Below are 26,189 nucleotides of genomic sequence, written 5' to 3' on the forward strand. Positions count from 1 at the left end.
TTTGTGCCTCAAAAGCCGTCCCATGTCAGAGGGGTACTACCACTTGGTCCCTTGCCCCACAAAGTACTTGAGCATTTATCAAATTTCCCATGTTTAAAGATTTGGGTTTACTTTCCATCACTTATGTTTGTCTTTAGCTATTAAAAAGTTTACAAGGAATCCAATAAATCATTTTTCTATGGTGGAAATTTCAACTCAATTACTCTTAAACTTACTTTTAAATAACTTGAAATAAGAATCTTTATATATGTATAAGAGAACATAATGGATGCATTAGAAAAGTTCTAACATACTGATTCCATGTTTTGGGTATTATGGCTTGGATGGTAGGTCCTTTTGCTTGGAACATCCTCCAAGCTCTTTTACTAACTTATCCCAAGAATAGTTGGTAAATCTTAGCCTCAAGCCTAGGCAGGTAACAACTTTTTTCCCTTTGTATGAGCATCCCAAGTGAAATCTATTGCTATAATTGGGCTTATGTATCATTGTACTCCTCATTATACCAATTATTTTAAGCGTCTTTTCGTATTCATCACATTAACTTTATCACATGAGATCCTTTGCATGCCCACCTCTTTTGCTTGAAACTCTTATATACATAGGCTCTCTTGTGTCATATATTGGTAACAATTGATTGCCAATGTGTACATTAAAGTCCCCTACTAGTGAGATATCCCCATGCTAGCAAAATCCTTATAGATTGGAACATATGGTGATTCCCCTTGTGTCAACATATTTGGAGTGTGTAGGTGAGAAGTAGCAAAATCCTTATACATTGGAACATATGGTGATGCCCCTTGTGACACATGTTTGGAGTGTGTATGTGAGAAGTAGCATATTGCAATGAAGATTTTCATGTGTCTCCCTCTCCCCATACATATTATGATGCACATATAGCTAGCCTATGCTTCCTTATGCACCAGATATACTAGATCCATTAGGTTGTCATGATATAGCACAACTACTCCTTTACATCCTCTCATACCTTCCATGGTCCACGGTTGTGGGCTGGAAAGCAAGTTCCCATCTATAGCCATGTACTATAAGGAAATAGCTCTTTGCACATTCATATGTTTCTATATAAAAAGTGGTGTCTTTTGGCCTTAAAGGTATCCTCAAAATAGCTTGCATCTAAGAGCACACATCATAGGCCATGCATTGTCCAAGCAAGCTTGTGCTCCATAACAATCGCCCTTCCATCCCTATAGATTGTCCATTTCCCATCCTTTCATGCTTTAAGCACTCTAGCCATATGTTCCTTGTTGCAATATGCTACTTGGATGGATGTGAGATCCTCATCAAGGTATATTTTCAAGCCTTCAAGAGCCCCTAATCAAGATCTTTCCCTACTCTCCAAGTACCCATTGCAGGTGTCTCAAATTCACAGACTCTCATGCTTCTACTTCACACTTCACACATAGTTTAGAACCAACTCAACTAAACTATCTCCCCTCGCCCTCCCCCCCCCCCCCGGCCCCTTGCCCCTTGCGTTGGAAAAAAAAGAAGAAAAAAAAAAACCTAATTGAAGGAAGTTAATTGGAAACTATTTTAGAATGTGGAGAGGAGATAGTGCAAAGAGAGAGGATCTCCTTCACTGGCACCCATTGAAGCCGATTTCTTGATGATTTCTTTGTGAACTTAATAATGACACATGAGTAAAGCACACCTGCTTTTGTTTGCAAGGTAGCTATACTATTTCAGACCGATCAAATAGTGCACGAAATATGCCTACCTTCGTTTTATGAGCAGAGGGCTCATCAAAGATGTCTGAGAGATGCGCAATAATGCACGAAGCATGGCTAATGTTAATGTGTTAGTAATAGATAGATAACACATCAAATTTATCGTCTTTGTCACATCGAAATTTTAAGCATTTATTTTTTGAAGTTTGGAGGTTTTCATATACAAAGTTATTGGCATAAACCTTGGTTTTGCGAGAACCCCGGTACTGTATCCAGAGGAAAAGGGCCCCAAGAGCAGGGGGCTCGTCAGGGTGGGCATAATGTGCAGTACTCAATCACTCACAGAATTCGGACAATTATAGCAAGCTGGTCTGCAGAGGGTTTGCTTTTGGCGATGGCTGCTCGCAACCACAAATACGATCGCCAGCTCAGGTGCTCTTCTTCTTCTTTTCCTTCTTCTTCTTCTCGTCTTCCTGTCAAACCAAATCGATTATGATGGTAACATTGCCAGGGCTCTAGAGTACTGCCTCGCTTGGATTCAGGAATCCCCTTCTATTTGTATCAGTTTTGTTTTTTCAAATGGAAGTCTCTATGTCATGTGGGAACTCTCTGATTGTATCTTTGGAGCTAATATTGGCTAAGTCAATTCGGACAAGAGGCCGATGAAACTATGCTACGAAAGGATCTTGAAAGCGTCAATTGGTTTGATCTGACATAACAAACATTTGCATTTTGCTGCCTGCTCTGCACCTTGAAGAGCCAATTGTTTTAGGGGATGAAAAATGCAGGAATATATGAAATTTCATTCAAGGACATAGCTGGGTTAGTGGCAAATAGAAAGTTTAAAAATTTGATTTCATTTCAAGCGATCCATATGGAGAATTGGGTGGCTGGTTAGCATGACTTTCTATTGTTCTAACCACCGGTTGCATTGGCATAATTTCACACACTATGCATAAACAGCATTGCTGATCAAGGTCTGATATCAATCAACTCGTTGATGCTGAATATGTGGTGATGGCATTTTCTTGGTTTAATTTTGGAATGGGCTTCTATTCTGTGTAGGATTTGGGGTGACCAGGGCCAGTCAGCACTAGAACAAGCCAATGTGTGTCTGCTCAACTGTGGACCAACAGGAGCTGAAGCTTTGAAAAATCTTGTGTTAGGTGGCATTGGAAGGTTCACAATAGTTGACGCTTCTGAAGTCCAAGCGAACGATCTTGGGAATAACTTTTTCGGCATGTTATTTTGGTTCTCTCTTCCAAAACATAACATTTCTAAGATTGTGCAGAAATTGATAACCTATTGTATGCTTGGTTGTGCAGTTGACTGGGAAAGCAAAGGGCTGTCAAAAGCAAGGACTGTCTCTGCATTACTACAAGAACTCAACGATACTGTGCAGGCAGAGTTTCTTGAGGTCACAGCAGAATCATTGCTGGAAACAAATCCTTCCTTTTTCTCTCAATTCACTCTTGTCATAGCTACTCAGGTATGCAGAGTGTCCCTTAATGCTGTGCTAATCCAATAAATTGGCATTCCTGAATACCTGCTACTTAGATGTAGATGAAGCTTTTCTAATGGAACTTTTCTTCACAGATGAATGAATCCTCCTTGTTGAAGCTTGATGCAATTTGTAGGCAACAAAATGTGATGCTGTTGATCGCACGATCGTATGGTCTCACAGGCCTTGTACGAATTAGTGTGAAGGTATAGTAATTATACAACTCCACATTACATTTGCATCTGTTTTAAGTTGCTAACAACCATGTTCCCATTTGTTTTTTTGTGTTTTGTCTTCTTTCCCTTTGAATTTCCTATGTTGCAGGAACATTGTGTCATTGAATCAAAGCCAGATAATGTTTTAGATGATCTAAGGTTGCATAAACCATGGGAGGAGCTTAAAAGGTACTGTTTCTTTTCTGTTATCCAGGTTATAATATTGACAGATCTTCTTTAAGAAGGGGTGACTTTTGGAGTTTTTGTAAAGAGAACATGCACACTTTAACACCATGACTGAAGCTTTTGTATTATCATGTGGCCACATAGCTTTAGCATCAATGCGAAATTTTTTACATCAACATAATTGTTAAGTGGCATAAGTTTAAATTTCGTCCCAGAAGTTCGAGTTAAAAGACCTAAGGGCCAAATTAAGATACTTGAAACCTTTCACCTTTGAAACTTAGATGCTTGTTTTGGCTCTGTTTTTTTGGCTGAATTTTTTTTGTTTTTGCCCGGGGGGGGGGGGGGGGTGTGGGGGAGAGGAGGGAATGTTGGGTCAAGATATTGACTGCATTACCTATGCCATGGTATGGTTAATTTTGTTTTTTCTGTGCTGTTAGTTCTTTGGACTCTTAATTTTGAGACATATTGTGGCTATAAATTAAGCCAAGTTGACGGTTAATGTCTTTTTCCTATCAATTGTGGCAACGATTTCTTCATTGGAGAGCAATTTGGACAGCTTGCCTTGTGGCCAAGCTCATATTTTCACTTGGAATTTCAAGCTTGGTTGGTATTGTCAAATGTGCAATGATGCCTAAATAAAAATTTGTCTTTAGGCATAGTCGTTTATATAGTGACGTTATTGAAGTAGATACACAACTTCTTAGTGACGACAATACCTCATTGACTTCATGTCAATCTGATTTATAAGGTTTCTTCTTTTGAGAGCCTCATTCAATATTTCTTGGTGAAAAAGCTCAAGCTCAATATGACTTGGGTCAATAGATCCGTTGTAATCAATCAAGCTTCCAAGACAAATCAAACAAAGATTGACTTTAAATGATCTATGCTAGGAGGTGGATAGGATTGATATCTCCTTTGTGTGGGGACATTTTCTTGGGCAGCTTATAGGCTAGATTGGGCCACAGAATGCCTAGGAGTGAGTTGAAATTTGCTTATCTATGGTTTTTGAAATTCACTCATATAGTGACTCCAGGAACTTGATTGTTTGGACATCATTTTCCAAGAGGTACAACTTCTTGTTGACTTTTGACATGTAGGGGGAATCCTTCTCCTTCTTATCATACCTTGATGATTTTTCATAGAGCTTCCTCTGTCTAGAGTGAAGATTTCTATTGACCTTATTCTTAGAGACGAGTTGTCTTCTAGAGCTTTGTGCAAGATGAGCAAGAAATACCTCAAACAAAGGGGCGATTGGAGAGAGCCCTTCTTCCTTTATACATTGGTATTTTTCGTGAGGAAGAAGGATGACAACTTGCATATGTGCGTGGATTGCCAGGCACATAAGGAGTCAATGATCAAGAGTTGGGATTCTTCGCCTTGGAGCAACTTGGATATACGAGTTATTGATACATGTGACCATTTTCTTAAGGTTGACTCAAAGTTAGGTTATCGAAAAATCCATAGTTCTTTGAGGCATAACAAGGGGTTTTGGGCATTGTTTGGCTTGTTAAGTTTTCGTCTTTGTGATAATTCAATGGAAAAAGTGCTTTCCATTTATACTCTTCATATTGCAAAGGATAGCAATTTATATGTGTGTGAGTATATGCGCATTTATAGGTCTTTCGTGATCTATTACAATGACTTTTCAAACTTTCTTTGCTCAACTCTAAGGGATTCTTATTGGAGCAAAATGTTAGAGATTAGTCATCCCCTGGACTAGCATTCTCAGGCTGCTACAGTTGGTGCAGTCAGTTCTCTCGAGTGGAGGTATGCATTTTTCGTGTCAGTTTTGGGCACTTTCAGTAGTCACTAGATGGAGTCACCATTTTCCGGGCAGGTTGGACATTTGTCAGCAGGCAGGTGATTATCTCAGATGGCAGCTAGGATGAGTATTGCTGATTACTTTAGTGTTTCATGATCAGTCGGCAACATTTATGATCAGATCGGGGCCAGTTTGCTGGCTGCCTGCATTATTTTATTGCTTTGTTTCATGCTATTTATGCCCACCAGGCAGCTTGCCTTTCTCACTTGTCTTTTCAGGTGTTGGAGAGAGAGATTGGCTCGAGGAGATACTTTGACAGCCCCTTGTATATATGCCCTCTTCATTTCAGCATTCAATGACTGCTGATTATTGACAAATCCATAGTTCTTCGAGGCATAACATGACGTTTTGGACGTTGTTAGGCTTGTTAAGTTTTGGTCTTTGTGATAATTTAATGGAAAAAGTACTTTCCATTCATACTCTTTATATTGCAAAGCATAGTAATTTATATGCATGTGAGTATATGTGCATTAATACATCTTTCATGATCTATTACAGTGACTTTTTAAACTTTCTTTGCTCAACCCTAAGGGATTCTTATTGGAGTAAAATGTTAGAGATTAGTCATCTAATGGACTAGCATTCTCTAGCTACTACAGTTGGTGCAGTCAATTCTCTTGGGTGGAGTTACACACATTTTTCGTGTCAATTTTGGGTGCTTTTGTCACAAGACTGTGACAACTAGTACCTTTTTGTTGATTTCTTTATTACATATTTTATTTGGTTTTTCTTTTTGGAATGATCCCTCTTGAAATCTAAATGCCTGAGTTGCATGGCCAGTTTGTGAAACGGACAGGAATGTCTAGTGAGTCAAGACTGGATAGTTAAGGTCCAGTATAAGTCTGGAAGAGACTGATGGCAATGTAGATTGACAAGCCTGGAAGAGACTTGTGAAAGTGTATATGGACAGTGTGTTGAAGAACTAGCCTGGAAGAGACTAGTTCAAAGTGAAGATGGACAAATCTTCAAGAGATTAGTCCATATGGGGTCATCAGTGGAAATTCACTTTCAGTTGAGTTACATTACAGATTTGGATGTAGCCATAGTCTGCAAAGATGGTCAGAAGACTAGTGGGATGCAATGGAAGCAACTCCTAAAATTTAGGGAGTTACTATTTTTGGACCCCAGAATCTGTTCGCGTCATTATCTTCGTTTTTGTAAAAGGATTAATCCTCTGGTCTGTGCCAAGGTCAAATTTTGTACCGAGGATGGAGAATTTTAGACCGAAAGGTTTAAACAGGAAAATTGTTACATGTATGCCATGTGTCACAATTTGGGCATAAATTCCCAAAAGAGAGAGAGAGGGCAGCACAAAAAAACGAGTTTCAATGCATGGGGGGCTCATTTTGTGAAAGGGAGATGGATTGCTGCAGATGGAGAGCTCTTGAGAGCTGGTCTACCTTGTCTATGATGCACAAGAGGGCTGGGCTTGCTTTCTACTCTCTCTCTTTCTCTCCCTGACAGTACGGTTATGCTGCAGAATCAAGGGCTTTTCTTCTGATTCAGGTACAGCTGTGTGGAATATGCTATTTTTGCATGAGGCAAGAGCCTCCTTTCTTTAGGAACAGGAGCAGTTGTATGCTGTCCCAGCAGGGACAGGTGAGGGTGGTAACCTCACCAAGCAAGTGCCTGAAACAACACTAAACCAGAACTGATTCTGGACTGTTCAGAGGGTATTTCAGAACCCAACTGATGTCAGAATCAAGGGGCACTTGGCCCAGATGATGCAGGACAGTGTAGGGAACAATATGTGCTGAAAACAGGTGTCAGAACAGGTCTGAACCAGTAATTACAGTGGGCTGAACAGTACAGGGAACAGTATGAGTTGTAAACAGGTGTCAGAAAAGGTCTGAACCAGTAAATACAGCAGGCTGAAATGGTCAATTCTGCACTCCAACCAGAAGATTCAGACTTGGGCAGAGTTTCTCCTCCTGGTCAACTTGATTTGGGTCAGTAATTGTATTGTTATGCTGTCAAATTTCACCTAGAATAGGTGAAAGACAGTCCATTGTACTTTCTCTTTTTAAAAATAAAGAAATACTGCAAGGGGCGCCTAACTTAGGGGCCAACAGGGTGTATGTGTTGCAACAGGAGCATTCTAGCTTCCTGTATGTCTTCTTGATTCTGTGTCTTTAAGTTCAGGTAAAGTGGGCGACTGTGAATTGGGTGAAAGCATTTATTTATTTTGGTTGTACACTACCGCCCTTCCCAGTGAACAGGCTGGTTTCAGCTTTCAATAGTCACCAGATGGAGTCATCATTTTTCGAGTAGGTAGTGTGAAGAAATACCCTAACACAGAACCACAAATTAACACCGTACGACAAAGCTCAGATTAATAGAAGAACACAGTTAGGGTTAGGTTAACTTAGAGACAATGAACACAGAGAATGAATAAAATGATATGACTATTGAATATACAATCCTCATGTAGCAAACACACTATGTAGTGAACGAATACTGTACTTCGAAACTCCTGTATCTCAAGGATCAGGGTAGGTCTAATGAGTTAGAGAGTGTGTCGTACTTTGAACGGATCCCGAATCGTAGCAAGGCAGCCTCCAGATGTCAAACACCAGCAAATGCAGCCAAGGAAGGTTGGATCTGATGCAGACGGCAGTGCAGGAGAGAGAAAAAAATGCAGACTGCAAGAGAGAAAGACTAAAAACATAGGAAAAACTAGCAACATTAGTCAACATGCTGAAATCAGCTTCGAACAGTGTGTGGTAGGTTGGAAACGGGCGCTAGACTGTTGTAGATAGTGATGGCCAGCTTGGACCACGATGTCCTTTGTGCCCAGGGTGTGGGCAATAAGCTGAAATACTTGAAGTGTGCAAAACCGAGAGTAAGGTTGAATGGAGGGTAGCATAACCAAGTGGGTTTGTGCTTATGGGATACAGATACTCTCCAGGAACGCATTTCTTTTTAAATAAACAAGGTTTCTTCCTTAATTAAGCTGTTTTGGAGTTGTTTAAGAGAAGCTAATGCATTTTTAGTGCAACACCCCCTCTCAGGCCCAACAATGGTGCCATGAGAAGTAGGCTAGCCAAGCCTTTTTTTTCCCCTTTATTGTTTACCCTAAGGCATCCCGCCCTAATGCAGTCAGAGCATCGGACAAAGGGTGCATGTTGGCTGCCTAGTGGCCTACGAAGACTACAAAGGCAATGGCTATTTTACCAAGGGAGCCCAAGTGATCACCCCAAAGAGATCAGGGCATTGAACAAAGGGTGCACGTCAGCTGCCTAGTGGCCTACCAAGTCCTGCACAGGGGGATGAAATTAGCTATGGACTTTTTTTTTTTGTTGGTGGAGGGCTTTGTAGTTTTGATAGATTTAACATTGAGTGAGGGTTTCAAATCAGTTTTCGTCCTATTGAGTATATGTGTCCCAAGCGGGAGAGTGATAAGGGTTGGTCAGACCCAAGACTTTCACAAAATAGGCATATTTCCCTACCAGTACTGGGTGTCGGTGAAGAAGGAAAATGACTAAGGTATGGGTGACACAAATATAGCAAAGATATGAAGCAAGCAAGACAAGCGAAGTAAGCAAGCAAGCTAGGGAGAACTGCCTTGGAAATTGCTATGTGCAATGCCACGAATATGGTGGATCCAGAGTCGACTACTCTAAAAGATCGAAAAGGGATAAATGCGCACAGATGCATGTTTACATGAACAAAATGCTAATGTATGGGGTAATGCAAAGGGAGATGCAACATGTCATGCTTACGCAAAATGCAATGCAAGGGTGCTACTTGGACAGTGCTTTTGCAGAGGAATTGTTCACTTGCCCAAGTGCCCTTTTATAATCATATCATCTTGACAGTGCGGATGAAGTTACAAATGTCCATAAGTACAATACAAAAGAATAAATGAATGAATGAATGTCTAAAAATTGTAAGCATTATCATTATCACTATTAAGAGAAGTAGCTTTTTCCTCTTAAACTGGAAGGGAAAGCAAGAGGGAAGCATCCTCTTCTTGTTAATTTGAAGAACTAGGGGAGGGTGTGTCCAAGCCGACGATCTTGGGTCAAAGGTACCGAAGAACCGGCCAATTGTCCGCTTTGGCCAAAATGTCTGCAAAATTGTTTGATGAAGGCACAAACTCTAGGTGGATAGTGCCTAGCTCAACTTGCCCTATAGAAAAGTGGAAGTGGACTCCCACATGCTGCGTCCGTGGTGCAATGATCAGATTGCCCGCAAGGGAAATGACACTCTGGTTGTCGCAATAGACAATGGTGGGAGAGTCACAAGGGAAGTGAAGTGTCGACAGTAAGCTCCTTAGATAGATGGCCAGCCCTATTCTCAGCCTCGGCGGTGGAAGCCACCACTCTCTTGCTTACGGCGGGACCAAGAAATGGGAGCTGTGCCTAAGGTGAAGAGGTAGCTGCCATGGAAACACCAGGTATAAGGATCTCCTGTCCAATTAGAATTAGTGTACCCCTGTAAAAATAAACTAGAACCATAAGTGAGACCATAAGAATAAGTAAACCATAAATAACGCAACACATGAAGTCATACAAGCCAATGTGACATCCTAGGTGTTGTGAAATACTGATTGAGAATGTTGATTGAGTAAGCTAAGTCTGGCCTAGTATGAATTAACCAAAGAAGTTTCCCTACAATAGACCTATAGGCATGTGCATCGAAGGGCTAACCTAGGGTATCCTTTGACAAGTGGATAGTAGGATTGAGAGGTGTGGCCACTGGGCGTGTTTGATCTGTAGTGAACTGTTCCACGAGCTGAAGTACGTACTTTTGTTGCAACACAAAAATACAACTCCTAGATTGAACTATTGCCATCCCCAAGAAGTAAGACAACAAACTGAGGTCTGTCATCTCAAATGTAGCACTAAGCTTTGCCTTGACTTCCGCTATGGCAGTAGAATCTGAGCGTGTGATGAGTAAGTCATCAACGCACCGCAGGATGTAGTTGATCCCGTTTGCAGTAGATCGAACATATAAGTTCAGGTCGTAAGAGGTAGAATGGTATCGGTGAGTCTGTAAGAACTCGTCTATCCTATTGAACCAAGACCGCAATGCTTGCTTCAGCCCATAAAGAGCTTTCTGCAAGTGGAATACCTTATTCCTCAGGTTCGCAAAAGGGAATCCTGGTGGCCGCGCAGTAGGTGCGAAGGTCTCTTTATAATCAATATCATGCTTCTGTCGAAACCCTTGCATGAGAAGGTGAGTCTTATACTTGTCTAAAGTTCCATCAGCCTTTAGCTTGGTTCTAAAAATCCACTTCGTCCCGATGACTTTCTTGTGGCTTGGACGATTCACCAATGTCAAAGTCTCATTTCGGTCAATACTCTCTAGCTTTTTCTCCATTGCATCTCGCCATTGAGGGTGTTGAAGAGCCTCCTGCCATGTAGCTGGCTTAGAATGCGCTATGTAGTTAGCTTTAAATAGCGGCGCAAATGATGCCTAAGGTGCAAGCCGGGTAGATATTCTAGGTCCCTCCGGAGTGGAATGTGGTAGTAAGATCCCTGAATCTTGCATGGTCTGTTGGTACCAGCGAGGTAACGGGTCTCGTGGAGGGAGGCTTGGGAGCTGAAGAATCCGTAGGGGGTCAAGAGCGGGTAGTAGACCAGGCTTAGTAGACATGATCTCCAATGATGTGGAAGAAGGAATCGAATTGGAATCCGGTGTAGAGGACTGTACGATATCTCTCTTGTCAAAAATGACGTCTCTCCTAAACACCTTGTTCGTCTGAGGATCAAACAAACGGTAGGCTTTCGCTTTGGAGGAATATCCAACAAAGATAAGGAGATCAGCTTGGGGAGTGAGCTTTCCTATTTTATCATCAGGTGTGTGTGTGTGTATTCACGACACCCGAAGACTCTGAAGTGAGATATGAGAGGCCGAGAGCCAAATAATGCCTCGTATGGGGTCTTCTGAGGAAGAGCCGTAGTCAGGCATTGGTTGAGGGTGTACATTGCAATGTTAGCAGTCTCAACCCAAAGGCACTTAGAGAGCTCTGCTGCGAACAGCATAGAGTGTGCCATTTTCATGATTGCCGGGTTCCTATGCTCTAAAGACTCCATTCTGAGAGGAGGAGTTGGCAGAGGTGAGTTGGCGAAGATGCCATGCTGTTGTAGAAACTTAGAAAACTTGTGGGAGATGAACTCACCACAAGTTATGAGACAATACAAATCCAATGTGAGTCATTGGCTGTCAAAGCACTAGCACCGACTCCCTGACAATGATTGAGGAGGAGGAGCCCCAATATATAGACATAAAATATGCCTCAAATAAAGGCTGGTCAGCCAGCATTAATGCTGGTCAATTGACATCATTAATGCCAAATTGCTTGAAATGTCCACAAAAAAAAAAGCCTAAAATAACTACAATGTGCCCAGCCCTAGATGGCATGCACAGACTCACACATGAATTCACATATCCGCTAACAAGTTCTTCTAGACATGCATACCATAGTGCTTATCCACAAGTGTGGAGATCCTTCAGATCTAGGGAATTATAGGATCATCATGGTGGGCCCCAAGTTGGCCAAGTCATATGGAGTAGTGCTGGAGGGAGAGCTTAATGCCTATGTTGAGAGAGGGACTTTGAGAGCAATATGACATTTTGGATTTTGATGAGGGTTCTCCACACTTGATCACATCTTCACCTTGAGAGCCATGATTGAGGAGACAAAGGCTACGAAGAAAAGACTACTACTGCTTTGTGGATTTTTGCAAAGCCTTTGATATAGTCCCATGAGATAGATTACTAGAGAGGTTGTAGATGTTGGGGATCCCATTGGACATGAGTTGGGGTATCTATGCACTATATGAGAGTGGTGGGTTGAGTTAGATGTCGAGGAGGATTCTCAAATAGGATCTCTAGCACCATTGGAGTGAACCAGGGATACCCCCTCTCCCTACACTCTTCAGATTCTACATTGATGAGATAGAGGACCACATCACATGGGGAGGAGGAGATGGGGTGGACATTGTAGGTACATCAGTCTGTATTATGCTTTGCGTTGGTGATATTGTCTTGGTCTTTGAGTCATTGGAGGGTCTACAATGATATCTCCATGCCCTTTGTACACAACGTGGATTGACAATTAATCTTGGGATAACCAAGATCCTCATTTTCCACACATCAGCCCTAGTGAGAAGGAGATCAATCTTCTAGCTAGGAACTAGATAGGTGGAGGTCGAGGTCGTGGACTCAAATATATCTACCTAGGGGTCACTTTCATTGCATCTGTCAAGAGATTTACCATAGCATAGGCAGCAAGAGACCGACTTGCATGAGGATATGTAGCATTGGCCATGCTAGACAGACAGTGCCATTAGGCATACTTCCATGAGCCCTGACACATTGGTTACATCAGCCTTGATGCGGGACACCCATTTGGACCCCAAGTTTGGCTACATATCTATGGACACATTTTTGGACCCCAAGCTTGGCTACGTATCTATGGACATAGATCATCATGCTCTCATAGATAATATGCGACAAACCATTAGTACCCAGTGAGATTATTGAAGTAGAGTCCATTGCACCTCCCATGATGGTAGAGAGCCTCTTTCATAGGAAGCAGGACACAATACCTCATGGTATGCATAGGTCGAGTAGTGGCTCACAGGATATGGGATTGACATGGATCACCTCTACCCCCTTTTAGTATAATCTAGATTTCCCTCTATACACACCTCTCACACGGAGAGGAACCTACTCATGTGATAGGATCTATGCTAGCTACACATATAGCATACATGGATCTCACCCCAACAACCCCTTTCCTTGAAGATGTGGCCCACTTTATGAGGACTACAACATATAGCTTCATTGTAAGACCTATATACTTAGACATATACATGTCAACGAGATACGTGTAGCCATTGGCCAGCTTAGAGTCTCCTCTTACGAGCTTGAGATTGAGATTGGGAGAGCAGCCTACATCCCTAGAGATGAGTAGATCTGCAGACTATGCTAGGAGGAGATACAAAGTGAGGAGCACAAAATTTGCAGATGTAGGGCATATAGTCCCGAGCCAAATACCCCACATTATTTAGAGGGGATGCCTTTGTTAGAGTTTGGACTAGTAGACAGACACTCTCAGGGAGGGGGGGAGAGAAGAGTCATAGCTCATTGACTTCTTCTAGATGGTCACCACACACACAACACCTACATAGAGATAGGTGACAGTCTAGAGAGCTGAGGAAATCAAAGCTGCATGCCAACCTCGAGTGCAGGGGTTTGAGACATCAAGGCTACACAATATACTAGAGAAAGATGAGGGAGATCAGTCAATGACATGAGCAATTCTTGATAGAGCTGAGGGATCAGTCTAGATGCTATCCTTATACTCTCTCATCAAGGATGTTTAATATACTCCACTCAATGATACTGATTGGATGGAACTATGTATTAGTGTATTAGCTAGCCATGTATTGTCCCACATGTATGCTTCACCATCTTTTTATTGTATCCCCATGTGGACTTTGCATTGTATATCTCTTTAGCTTCTTTGTGCAGCATATTTGCACCATCCTTTTATTGTACCCCTACATACACATTGCACTATATATCACTTTAGCTTCTTTGCAGGACACTGTTTATTAGCTTTAGTATACCACATTTCAATATCCATTGATAGTTATCTTTGTATATAGTTCTTTCTCATAGGTTGTTTTCAGTCTCAAAATATGTCAACCTCTCTCTCACACACACCCCCACTCACCCATCCACACACCCCCCACCCACACCACCAACCAACGACACCCACTCCACACACAACCCACCCCCACCACTACCTACACACCACCCAGCCACCCGTACATACCTTCTCTCCCTCTCCCCCTCATTTTCCATTGTCATGAGGATGCGGAATTTTGAGATGCTTTAATCTTATTGATAACATTTGATTAAGTTATTAATTAAATGTTCAAGGTTGCTTAGCACATGGCAGTTATTTCATGGTAACAGGCCAAGGACCTCGGGGATGGAGTGGGTGTCAAAGGCAAAAGTTGTGATAAGTTATGATAGTTGGGCTTTGGGGGTTAGTTGGTGTCAGTTTGGACCCTAGGATAGTTTTTGGCCAATAAGTGTCGGTGATGACACTAGGGACTAGCATTAATTAATTAATTAATGCCAGTCTAAGGGTCAAGAGAGGTTGGGGACCACTCTAGGTTGCAAATGTTGTAGCTAATTTTATTATGGATGGATACATTTAATTCTGAGCACTTTGTTAGGATATGCATAGCAAAAGATGCTGGGTTTGTTGTAGCCCTTGTTTGTTCCAGATAAGCTTTGGCAGAGCATTGCAATGGACTTTATTTTTGAGCTTCCTAGAACACCTACAGGGAATGATGGGATATGGACTATCATTTGTAGGCTTAGCAAATACGCCCATTTCGTTTCGGTGAGGAAGAAAATAAAGGCTGATCATATGACACACTTGTTTTTGTAGCATATCTTTAAGTATCATGGTATGCTAGAGTCAATCATCAATGATTAAGACCCTTAGATAACCAATTTATTTTGGAAGGGATTTTTTGAGAGCACGTATACCACGTTGAAATTGTCATCATCCTTCCATCCGCAAATAGATGATGAGTTCGAGGAAGCAAATTCCATAGCGTTAGATCTTTTGAGGTGCTATGTCTTAGACCACAAGACACAGTGGGAGCAGTATTTGCCCTTGGTTGACTTTCCTTACAACAACACAATACATAGTTTCAAGTTTCATTGGTAAAGCTCCATTTGAGGCGGTTGAGGGTGACAAGAAGATATCACCTATCTCGCAGATTAAGGACAAGATCTTTGAGACTGACGTTTGTGTGAAAAATTTGGATGCAGCTTATGCAAAGATAAAGTATGCACTTCAGAGATCATAGGAAAAGCAAAAGAGGGTAGCTGATCATCATAGACGTGGTTTGTAGTTTGTAGAGGGCAATTATGTATTGCTATGTTTTGAAAAGGCAAGGTTGAAAAAGATGAAAGTAAGAGAGAGATCGTATCCGAAGTTGAGTATGAGATACTATGGGCCCTCTAGGTATTGGAAAAGATCAATGATGTGGCATGTGGGCTGAAATTACCTCCACATTGGTGGAAACACAATGCCTTTCATGTCATTTTGTTGAGGTCTTTTCGAGCCAGAATATATGTTTGCTGAAATTCAGCCTGAGATTAAGGAGTTGGATGAGATTTTGGTACTTGAGTAGATTTTGGCACATAATGAAAGAAAGGCTAGAGATAAAGTTTCGAGGAGATATTTGGTGAAGTTTCATAATTATTCGCCAATGGATGCAAAATGAATGGAAGAGGATGACTTGGCAGACCATTCCCAATTGTTGCAGCTTTACCTAGATACCTTTCAGTTAGAGCAACCTTTAGTTCGGGCTCACTCAGGTTTAGTAGAGCAGGGGTCTGGAGTATTGCCTGATGCTCAAGGGGAAGGTAGCACTTCCACTCTGCTAGCTGTGGACACCTCTCGTATGTAGTGGATCGTGGATGTATTTAGCATGCATCCAAGGTACTGTGCTGATAGTATGTTCACCATATGGTCTCTACTTAGTGTACTAGTCATTGTGAGATGTATACAAATGAGTATGAGTTTCACTTGGGCATTGGAACTATACTTTTGCATTAGCTTATGATTAGTTTGGCATGAATTTTGCCCCAATTTTGAGATAAAAATTTTGATAAGTTTCAGTTTAGTTTTTGCTTAGTTTGAGAATTATTTATGGTCACTTTTGGGATCAGTTTTGCATCAGTTTTTGCATTGATTGCTGATCAGTTTTTGCATAGAGTTTGTGATCTGTTTGGGGTCACATTTGCAGTAGTTTGTGATTAGTTCTCAGATCAGCAAGTGATCAGTTTATGATCAAACTATGCTCAGATTTCAATGGTTTAGAGCTGGTTCCATGGACAGCAGCATGTTAGTAAATGACGTTGATGGTTTCAGCCATGCTTTATGCTGAATTAATGCTTTTCTTTGGTTGATAGTCTCATCAGTTGAGAAACATGAGTTATGGGTGCATCCAATGAGTTTCTAGTAACAATTCTGGATTGATTCAGTTTTATGTTATGCATATGTTGGCTGGAAATTTTCTATAGGTTTGGGGCATGTAGCATGGTTGGACAACAATGGCCAATGTTGTGATTGTTGGCCAATAAGTGTCAGTGGTGACACTAGGGACTAGCATTAATTACTTAATTAATGTCAGCCTAAGGGTCAATAGAGGTTGGGGACCACTCTAGGTTGCAAATGGCGTAGCTAGTTTAATTATGGATAGACACTTTTGACTTTGGGTAGGTCCAAAAGGGCTGAAATTAATTTTTAGGATAATTTAATTTTGAAAATGTGAAATACGCGGGATCTAGAGCATGGCAGATGCGGAAGCTATGGAGGTTGAAAGAGGAAAAAAAAACTCATGAAGACATTGACCCTGACTAGGACAAATTGTTACACAAGTGAATTAGGTTCCAAGATTGAGACTTGGACTCATAAACACAATCTTGTGTATTGACAATGACATGATACTTTACTGGAAAGAAAAGAGTACTATCATTGCATTAGAAAAAGAGTGCAAGTACAATGCTTTATAGGAATTGAGTGGTGGTACTTTCTCCTACTGTGCATATGGGATTCTGGTCCTGAGCCCTCACTACTTCTCACAAAGGGACTAAAGTAGGTGTGATTGCAAATATCTCAACACCCCTCCTCAATCACAACCAAAAGTACAAAGTATGTAGATGCTTTAGTGAAAGCAACACTTGCAAAGTGTGGGCACACCATAAACATGGCAAAAACACCAGAGACTGTCGCAGAAAAGGCTAAGTGTGGATACCACAAACATGATGGACATTCAGAGGCTGTAGCAGGGACCTCACAAAGTGTACAGAGGCTGTAGTACAAGGATAACTGAGGAGTTTATAAGTTTATGTTTGAGGCATTAGGGCTAAGAAATACAAAACTAAAAAAGTCTATCTGAATAGAATGACTGATGAGGTTTATCCTTCCCCTGGTGGTCTTCTTCTTCTTCTTCTTCTTCCTTTGCTCCATTTTCTTCTTCTTCTTTGGCTGCAACTAGATAGGCCTTTTGGGACCTCTTTCTGGCGTGGCAGAACTTCTCGGTGTGTCCGGTCCTTTTGCAGAAGTCACAGAAGAGTTGATCCTTCTTGCCTTTGTACCTGTTGCCAACATATAATGCATGCTCATCTTTAGAGGTACTTGGTTCTTCTTTAGTTTTTAGCTTCTTTTCCTCCTCTAACAGTGATGCTTGGATATCAACAAGTTCAGGATTTGGCATGTTGATTAAAGTTGTTGATACATTATTATCTTCAGGAGGCAAACTCTTAAGTAGAACACCGATGCAAACATCTTCTTCCATTTTAATGTTGATTCCTGCAAGTTGGGCTAGAAGTCCTTCCATGTAATTTAGATGTGTGGCAAGTGATGTGCTGGACTTTATTTCAAGCTTGAAAAACTCAATTAGGAGACCATACTTTGATGATTTAGACTGTGTACCGAACAAGGTGTCAAGTCTCTTCCATGTATCCTGTGAGGTCTCACAGTTATCCACATGGTGGATATAGCTGTCATCTAGCTCCAGTTTGATAATGGCCTGAGCCTTATCATCGTTCTTTTGCCAAGTGATAGCAAGATCCACATCAGGAGGCTTCTTTTCTTTTCCAGTGGTAATGGCCTAGAGGCCCTTCTTCATCAGGATCAATTTGATGCTGGTCTGCCACGTATGAAACCCGACTCCTTTGAAATGGGCAGCTGGAGAATCTTTGCCCATGTTTGACTTGAGAGACCAGCAGCAAATTAGCTTCAAATGACTGAGAATAACCAGGAATGAGTTGATCTTTGTATGTGTCAAAAGACACAAGCAATGGCAGTGAAGTATCAAAAGATACTAGTTTGAAATTTGATGTTTGTTGCTTGAGTTTGACTTGATGATCTTCAAAAACTCTTCATAGCTTTCCCTCTTTGCTGATTTGATGGTTGAATACTTGCTGAAAACTTCAGATTAGAGTGGCCTTGGCTTGGTTTAAGTGGCAGGAGAGAGAAAAGGAAGGAAAAATGAGCTTAAAAGTAAGTGGCTATGGCTGTCCTGTCAAAACAGGGACCAACAACTGGTAAATGAGCTCCCACGCGCTCCACAGGTTGAATCTGCTCAAACCGTTTGAGATGGAGGACCCTCACTAATGGGTCTAACTCCCCCTAAGAGGGTTTGTACTCATTATGCTCTAGCTGAGAGATCTAAGCCTTCAAAGTGATTGCTGTAAAAACTGCGCCCAGATTTGGGAAAATGCAAATGCCGGGCATGGTGTGCATCAATCTCCTTGATTTTTGTGCCAAGAAGTTGCACCTTGACCTGAAGAACAACTCTCGAGAAGAAAGCTCGAAGAGATATGGCCTGGTTGATGAGATATGGCTGCTCCAACAGAGGTAGATAGGTGCTGTCCACAGACACAATTATGGCAGCAACTCTGAAAAGAGGCAATGCTGAAGCTATAGTTGCCCAATCTCAATGATTGAGGTGCCAAGAAGGAGCTTTGGAAGTAGAGAAACACTTCTCCAGAAGGAAGTTCGGAGAGATTTGGCCTGTGGAGAGAGAGATGAAAGCTTCAAACTGATAGGGTGTTGCTGTCTATGGCTGCCATGGAAGCTTCATTGAAGGTAGGAATGCAAATGAAGTTGGAGATAGGGTTCAGTACTCAAACTGAGCTGAGAAGAGATGGAAAGGAGCTGAGAGGAGTGAAAGGAGAGTTGGGCCATGCTCAACTGAGCTCTGATACCATGTGAAATACGCGGGATCTAGAGCATGGCAGATGCGGAAGCTATGGAGGTTGAAAGAGGAAAAAGAAACTCATGAAGACATTGACCCTGACTAGGACAAATTGTTACACAAATGAATTAGGTTCCAAGATTGAGACTTGGACTCATAAACACAATCTTGTGTATTGACAGTGACATGGCACTTTACTGGAAAGAAAAGAGTACTATCATTGCGTTAAAAAAAGAGTGCAAGTACAATGCTTTATAGGAATTGAGTGGTGGTACTTTCTCCTACTGTGCATATGGGATTCTGGTCCTGAGCCCTCATTGCTTCTCACCAAAGGGACTAAAGTAGGTGTGATTGCAAATATCTCAACAGAAAATTAATTAAATGCCTAGATAATGCTAAAAAATGGGTTTAGAAGGTTGTCACTTGGCAAAAATGCCCATGCAAATTGAGAAAACGCTTTTGGGGATTGGATCTAAGCCATTCAGTTAGTTCACAGCCTGGGAGAGAGAGAGAGAGAGAAAGAGAGTTGTTAGTTTATTTTTTGATTAGAGAACAACAATTTGTTGCAGAAGACGGCCATCTGGGGCCCTCAACAACATGTAGGAGGCAGCAGGGAGTTACCTTCTAGGGGCTAGTAACAACATTGGTGATCAAGTGACAACATTTTGGAGGTGCTTGGTAGTAGATGACTGCATGAAATGCATGTTGAAGCAGGCAGCAGGCGGAATTCAGGGTTTTCTCACAAAGAAAATCAATTTTCTCTCTCATCTTGGCTTTCTCTCACCTTCTTTAACCCATTCTTAGGAGATCTCAGTATTTCTTAGCCATTTTGAGTAGATCTTAGTCGAACTTGGTGGATAGTAGAGAGATCTTAGCTGTAAACCCTAGGTTTTTGCAAAAATTAGGGTTTTACTAGCCACCTTGGGGCATATGCCAACAAGGAAACGCATCGTACACTAAAATCAACACTCAAAATTCGTGGAATTGATAGGCATTTCAGATGCCGGGCCTTCCATTGTGAATTGAGGCTACATTTGGCCAGTTGGTGGTTCCATTTGTGCAATTCTTGGGTAAAAATCAAGGGGCAATGGGCCCAAATTACTTGTTGATTGTATGTACAACAAGGGGCTTTTGGAATAGCAAAGGAGATTGTGGAATCTCAGCTTGTACTCATTCCATTAGCAATCAAAGTTAAAGAAATACCGAAAGGGGTTCTAGTTTTGGAGCCAATAGGGTGTCCAATGTCCAATATTATTAAGGCGAATTGTGCATTTCAAAGTATGTTTATTTGTTGATTGTTGTAATCAAGTGCTTAATCATAGAGTTACCATCCTCTCCAAGAAGGAAGGCGGGTTTCACATATCATCATCTTGCTTTTTCCCTGGCAAGTGCACACTCCGACTCTATCGTCTTGCTCCGTCTCCAGTGCTGCCATTGTCATCAGCCTGATCTGGTGCCATCACTGATGCTTTGGGCCGCATGCAAGGACTGATCTTTCTATCATCATTGTATCAATATTCTTCTTTAGTCAGTGCAATATTCTTCCCTCATCTTCTACTTTCTCTCTTTCTGCTTCTCTTTGTGTTTATGTTTCTCTTCCATTGTACACTCTCACGTGGTATCTTTGCCTAAGTGAGGACACAGTCTGGAGATTTCTTGGAGAAAAGTAGGTTTTCATTGTAGAGGAGTAGCCTAGATTTCCAAAACACAGACTTTCAGCTTGCATTTATTGCGTTTATAGCCCAAACAAGTGGTCCACTTCCCATTTTCACCCCCAGGTAGCTAGGCGATAGTCTCCAAGGACTAGGTGGCAACTTTTTTGCATGAGGTGGGATAAAATTTTGTGTTTTGATTGAAACACAAATTTGCATTTTTGTTGGTGTTTACTCCTTGCTGCAGGCGTCAACATATTTTTGTAGGCGACAACTTTCTCATCCTTGGCAACAACTTTTCATTGTGGGCGATAGTTTTTTATGCAGGTGCTGGCCTTCTAGTTGCAGGTGATAGTTGTTTCTCTGTCAAATGCAACTTTCTGGGAGATTGCAGGTTTGAAGTTGTCTTATTACCAGTTTTTTGTTGACTCAGAGGTTGAGGTCTCTATTTCTTCCTTTGAGAGATGGAGAAAATTTCATGCTAGGTCACATGACGAACGGAGGTTTCCTAGCCCGTTTGTATGGAATCCCTCTGCTCATTCTCTCCATGTTTCACAGAAGGCCTATTCTGCTAGCCTTCATATGCCATTCATGGCACCCTCGATATAGGTGTTCATACTCCCTTCTTTGTGCAAAGAAGACCGGCTTGATGGTTCCAACTACTTGCCTTGGTCATGTAAAGTGGAGTGTATCATTGGTACCTTCGATCTTTGGGAGTTTGTTATCGACCCCATTTCCCGTCCAATGGAGGATCCCACCATTGGATCATCAATGCATCGTGTGGTTATGGGATCGGCTCAACTCTAAAGCTCAATCTCTCCTCTTTACGAGCTTATAGGGTTATGTCCTTGTGCATGTGCATAGGTTGCGGAAAGTATCAGAAGTGTGGACAAAGCTTGCTTGTTTGTATCAACAGAAGACATTTGCTCACCAGATTACTTTCGAGAAGAAATTACGGATGCTCATTGTTGATGATTCTCCTTCCATGAAGGATCATATCAATAGGTTGGAGGACACGAGGGATGAGCTTGTGTTCCTGTCTTTAGAGGATGTAGCTATGATTCTTTTGACTTAGCTACTATCTCCTCGGTTTGATGTCTTCTACACCAGCCTTCTTACATCAAGGACCTGTGAGAAGCTTCTACAAGAGTCCTAGTGCCCTACAAGTAACGAAAAACACGCTTCATAGCTTGCCAATGTGACATGCATGGTTTGTGCATATATCTGCTCAGGGTTGAAAGTGCAAATTGGATATCTGGCCTTGTGTTGCATAAATAAAAGAGACATCCAAGTGTAGAGCATATGTATGAATGTCAAACATGACACTGCCATCATACAAAGACATCTTAAGTCCAATCTCTGTCGGTATAGTAACTGGCTTGCAATCTTGGAAGCCAAATCTCTCAAGGAGTTTACCAATATATTTGGATTGTGACAATCGAATGTCTCTAGTATCATGAATAAGCTAAATGCCCAAATAGTAATGCAAAGGCCCCAAATCTGACATTTCAAAAGTTTGCTGTAAATTTTTCTTAAATGCTGAAATTTGACGAGTATGTGTCTCTTGCCGGTTATGACACATATGAGGCTGCGAATGATGTGTTTGAAGGGCTATTTCCAATTTCTTTTGGTGATATAGCTAGAGCTTCATTAAATGAACAAAATGTTCAGCCAACTAACCCATTAAATAATGCAGAAATTCAGCCAATGGTTGATTTGAATATTCGGCAAGATGTTGAACATGAGGTTCATCAAGAGCATTCACATAATTAGGAGGCTAGACATATACCTAGATGGTACTTGCGGACTTTATAATATAGTCATTTGGATGCTCCTTGTTGTACTCGAAGATAAACACGTCTACATGATCATGCTAATGCTATAGAGTTTGTTATGGCAGCAAATATACTTAATGATGATGAGTTTGATTCTTTTGAGGATGCACAACACACAGTGTGCATTGGATGGCAGCAATGCAAGCTGAATATGATTCTATCATGAAGAATCAAACATGGGATTTAGTTACAGCGCCTATTGGAAAGAAAGCCATTGGTACTAAATGGGTCTATAAGCTGAAACAAAAAGTGGATGGATCCATTGATAAGTACAAGGCCAGGCTTGTAGCAAATGGCTATGTACAAAAGAACGCCATTGATTATGAGGAGACATTTGCTCCTATATCCTGTATGACCACTCTCAAGTGTATGGTTGCATTGGCTGCCAATTATGGTTGGATTGTGCACCAACTTGACATTAAAAGTGCATTCGTACATGGGGAACTTCAGGAAGAAGGTATGTTCAACAACCCATGGGTTTTGTAGTTGAAGGGTTCGAATACTTGGTATGCACGTTGAAAAAGGCTTTGTGTGTTTTGAAGCAAGCTCCACCAGCTTGGTATGCCAAAATTGATGCCTTCTTACTCAGCCAAGGGTTCATTAATAGCCCATCAGAGTCTACTCTTTATGTTGCAAAGAGGGGAGATCCTTTCTGGTCATTTATCTTTATGTGGATGATCTTCTGCTCATAGGGATACATGCTGGTCAAATTTCAGCATTTAAGAAAAAATTGCAGCAAACTTTTGAAATGTCGGATTTGGGGCCTTTGCATTACTATTTGGGTATTCAGCTTATTCATGATACTAGAGGCATTGGATTGTCACAGTCGAGATATATTGGTAAACTCTTTGAGAGATTTGGCTTCCAGGATTGCAAGCCAGTAAGTATACCAATAGAGACTGGACTTAAGCTGTCTTTGTATGATGATAGTGACATGTTTGACATTCATACATATGCTCTAATTAGTAGTTGGATGTCTCTTTTATTTATGCAACACAAGGCCAGATATTCAGTTTGTAGTTTCAGCCTTGAGCAGATATATGCAGAGTCCATGCATGTCACATTGGCAAGCTGTGAAGCGTGTTTTCCATTACTTGCAGGGCACTAGGACTCTTGGATTGCTTTATGCCAAGGGCGGGTCACTGCAATTACATGCTTACGGTGATTATGATTGGACTTGAGATTTTGATTCTTGTTACTCTACAAGTGGAAATTGTTTCTTTCTTGGCTCTTCTTGTATTTCTTGGCTTAGCAAGAAACAATCCACTGTTGCCACATCATCTTGTGAAGCTAAATACAAGGCATCTTTCACTACTATAGTTGGATGTGTATGACAGATGTTTGTTGGTTGATCTTGATGTATCTGTCGTGGAGCCTACTCCTTTGTTTACTGATAGTTAGAGTGCCATTGCAAACATCTTCACAAAAGCTCTTCCTTGTGACAAATTTGAAGCATTTTGCAATGCTTTAAATTTGATCTCTGTTAGTGGATGATCCTTGTTTGTTAATCACTTTTCACTCCAGCGGGGTTTGTTGGGTTTTACTTATGCCTACGCTCACACAGGAGTGTCAGTGATCTGCATGTAGGACATTGGGGCACTTTTACTCTTTGTAAGAGAGGTTCCACAACAACCCCCCCCCCCCCCCCCCCCTCCCCAAGTCACATTATCCCTTATTTGTGTATTTATGTTACACAGTTCAGTCACTTACCGCACATTACACACTTTCATGTACGTACACCTGCTAGCTGCTGCAGCAGTCACCTATCCCTGCCAACTCAATGCCTGTCCAGCCAGCAGCCGCCTCCCTGCAGGCCTCCTTGCAGCTCCATTGCGCAGCCAGCCTGCCTACAGCAGCGGCCACCATCCTGTCCAATAGGTTGCGTGGTCTGGGCCCTGTCCAGTCTGCTCTGCCTGCAGTCAGACTGCGCTGCCCGCCAGCCTGGGCAGTTTTGCCAGTCCCGCCTGCAGCTCGTTTGCCCCCGGCAGCTCCGCCCGCCCGCCTGCATTGGCCACCCTCCACCTGTAGGCAGCTCTGCTAGTCATGTGATAGCTCCACTAGATGTCTCGATAGCTCCAACTGCCACGTCAGTCTTTGTTCGGCTTGTCCTCGGATACCAAACGCATATCTTACTATTTTATTTAGAATATCAGAGCCAAAGCAAAGGGCTTTTGTAGGGAAGGTCAATTTTTGCTACAGCAAGTGCTTTAGTGCACAAATTGCAAAAATTTGTTGGCATTAGGAAATTCGGAGGTTTATGTGCTTCCTTGTTCATCATCTTCTTAGCTAAGGGCATCCTTAATCATGAGTGCCCTATTTGGATGGAGTTCATTGACATGCCTCCTTGGTTGGTTGAAGAAGTGCTGGCCATTACTACAACAATGGGAAAGCTCCTATATGTGCCTTGTGTCTTGTGGGATAGGAGGAATGAGCCGTTGGAATACTTGCATCTTCCAGACTCTAATGGTATGGTCATTGTCACTATTAAAATTTACAGCTTTTTTTGATTGATGCTATCTGTGCAAGTCAAGTAGGCACTTTGCAAGGAATTGCCCTAGTAAGGAAGTTGGGAATCCCAACACGGTTCTAGTGGAAGTTGAGAAGAAGGAGAAAGGCGAAAAACTCAAAGTGACTTTGAGATCAGACATGCTAGCACAGGAGGAAGTGCATCATAAGTTTGATGCAAAAGAATGGAAAGAAGTGTCAAGGGCAGATAATTAGATAAATGAAGGCTCTACCACGAAGAACCAAGCTGCATCCACGAAGGAGGGCTTTTGTATTTTTGATAGACATTGGCATATGTACCGAAGTTTCAATCTGAAATTGACTGAAATCTTGCACATTGGACTATCAAATTTTGGGGCTTTTGTGTTTTTAGTGTTGCTAAGCACTTTTCTTGCATTGGGTAGTGTGTTGCTCATTGAAATCTGAAAAATTTCAGCACATTGCGATAGTAGTGGTCAAGTATGGCACAATTTACTTGATTACAACTTGGCATTTGTTGTAATATCTAGAAATTTACAGATTTCCAGGTCAGGGCAGCTTTTGTTATCGCTCTTGTGCATTTGGAAGAGTGACATTTTGTTAGCAGAGTATTTGTCAGCTCATGTGTGAGTCTGAGCTTGATCTGGGCTGGGCATTTTTATTAGGTATTTTAGGTATTTTTCTGGTGTGGCATTTTATGCCAGTGGAGCATTTTATGCACCAGTCGGCCAACATTAAATGCTGTCCGACCAGCATTATTGCTCCCCACTTTTTCAGCCTATTTATACTCAGTGGCTCCTCCTCAGTCAGTCACATCATCTTCACCATCTGCAGACTCTGTGGAGAGAGGAGCCAGTGCCAGTGCCCATGCAGCCAGTGACTCACTGTTGTATGCGACTGTCTCGTGTTCAGATATATGGATTCCATTTCCTGTGCATACATCTGAGTTCTCATCTGTATCGTGTTCTTTCTTTTCTCTTTTTGTCTTGTGTTTCAGCAGTTTATTTCAGCACATGTTTATGCTTCCACCGCTGCTCCACTTCTGACATGGTATCAGTTTT

General features: G+C 41.7%; 1 protein-coding gene across 3 annotated transcripts in view; it reads left to right on the forward strand.

The window, feature by feature from the left end:
- Positions 1 to 1,714: 1,714 nt before the first annotated feature.
- The window catches only part of LOC148016594 (NEDD8-activating enzyme E1 regulatory subunit AXL-like), a 57,109-nt gene continuing 32,634 nt past the window's right edge, over positions 1,715 to 26,189 (forward strand). Inside the window, exons 1-5 of one of the 3 annotated variants that reach the window (XM_087664727.1) lie at positions 1,715 to 2,114; positions 2,748 to 2,920; positions 3,008 to 3,171; positions 3,279 to 3,389; positions 3,508 to 3,587. In XM_087664727.1, the coding sequence (XP_087520853.1) occupies positions 2,077 to 2,114; positions 2,748 to 2,920; positions 3,008 to 3,171; positions 3,279 to 3,389; positions 3,508 to 3,587 (566 nt within the window). In that variant the 5' untranslated portion in view covers positions 1,715 to 2,076. The remainder of the gene's footprint in view (positions 2,115 to 2,747; positions 2,921 to 3,007; positions 3,172 to 3,278; positions 3,390 to 3,507; positions 3,588 to 26,189) is intronic. The other 2 variants (XM_087664728.1, XM_087664729.1) reach the window with 2 other exon arrangements.

The sequence above is a fragment of the Lygodium microphyllum genome, chromosome 23 (assembly GCF_053477565.2).
Source record: "Lygodium microphyllum isolate KBCC chromosome 23, Lygodium_microphyllum_v1.1.10, whole genome shotgun sequence".
In the NCBI taxonomy this organism is placed as follows: Eukaryota; Viridiplantae; Streptophyta; class Polypodiopsida; order Schizaeales; family Lygodiaceae; genus Lygodium; species Lygodium microphyllum.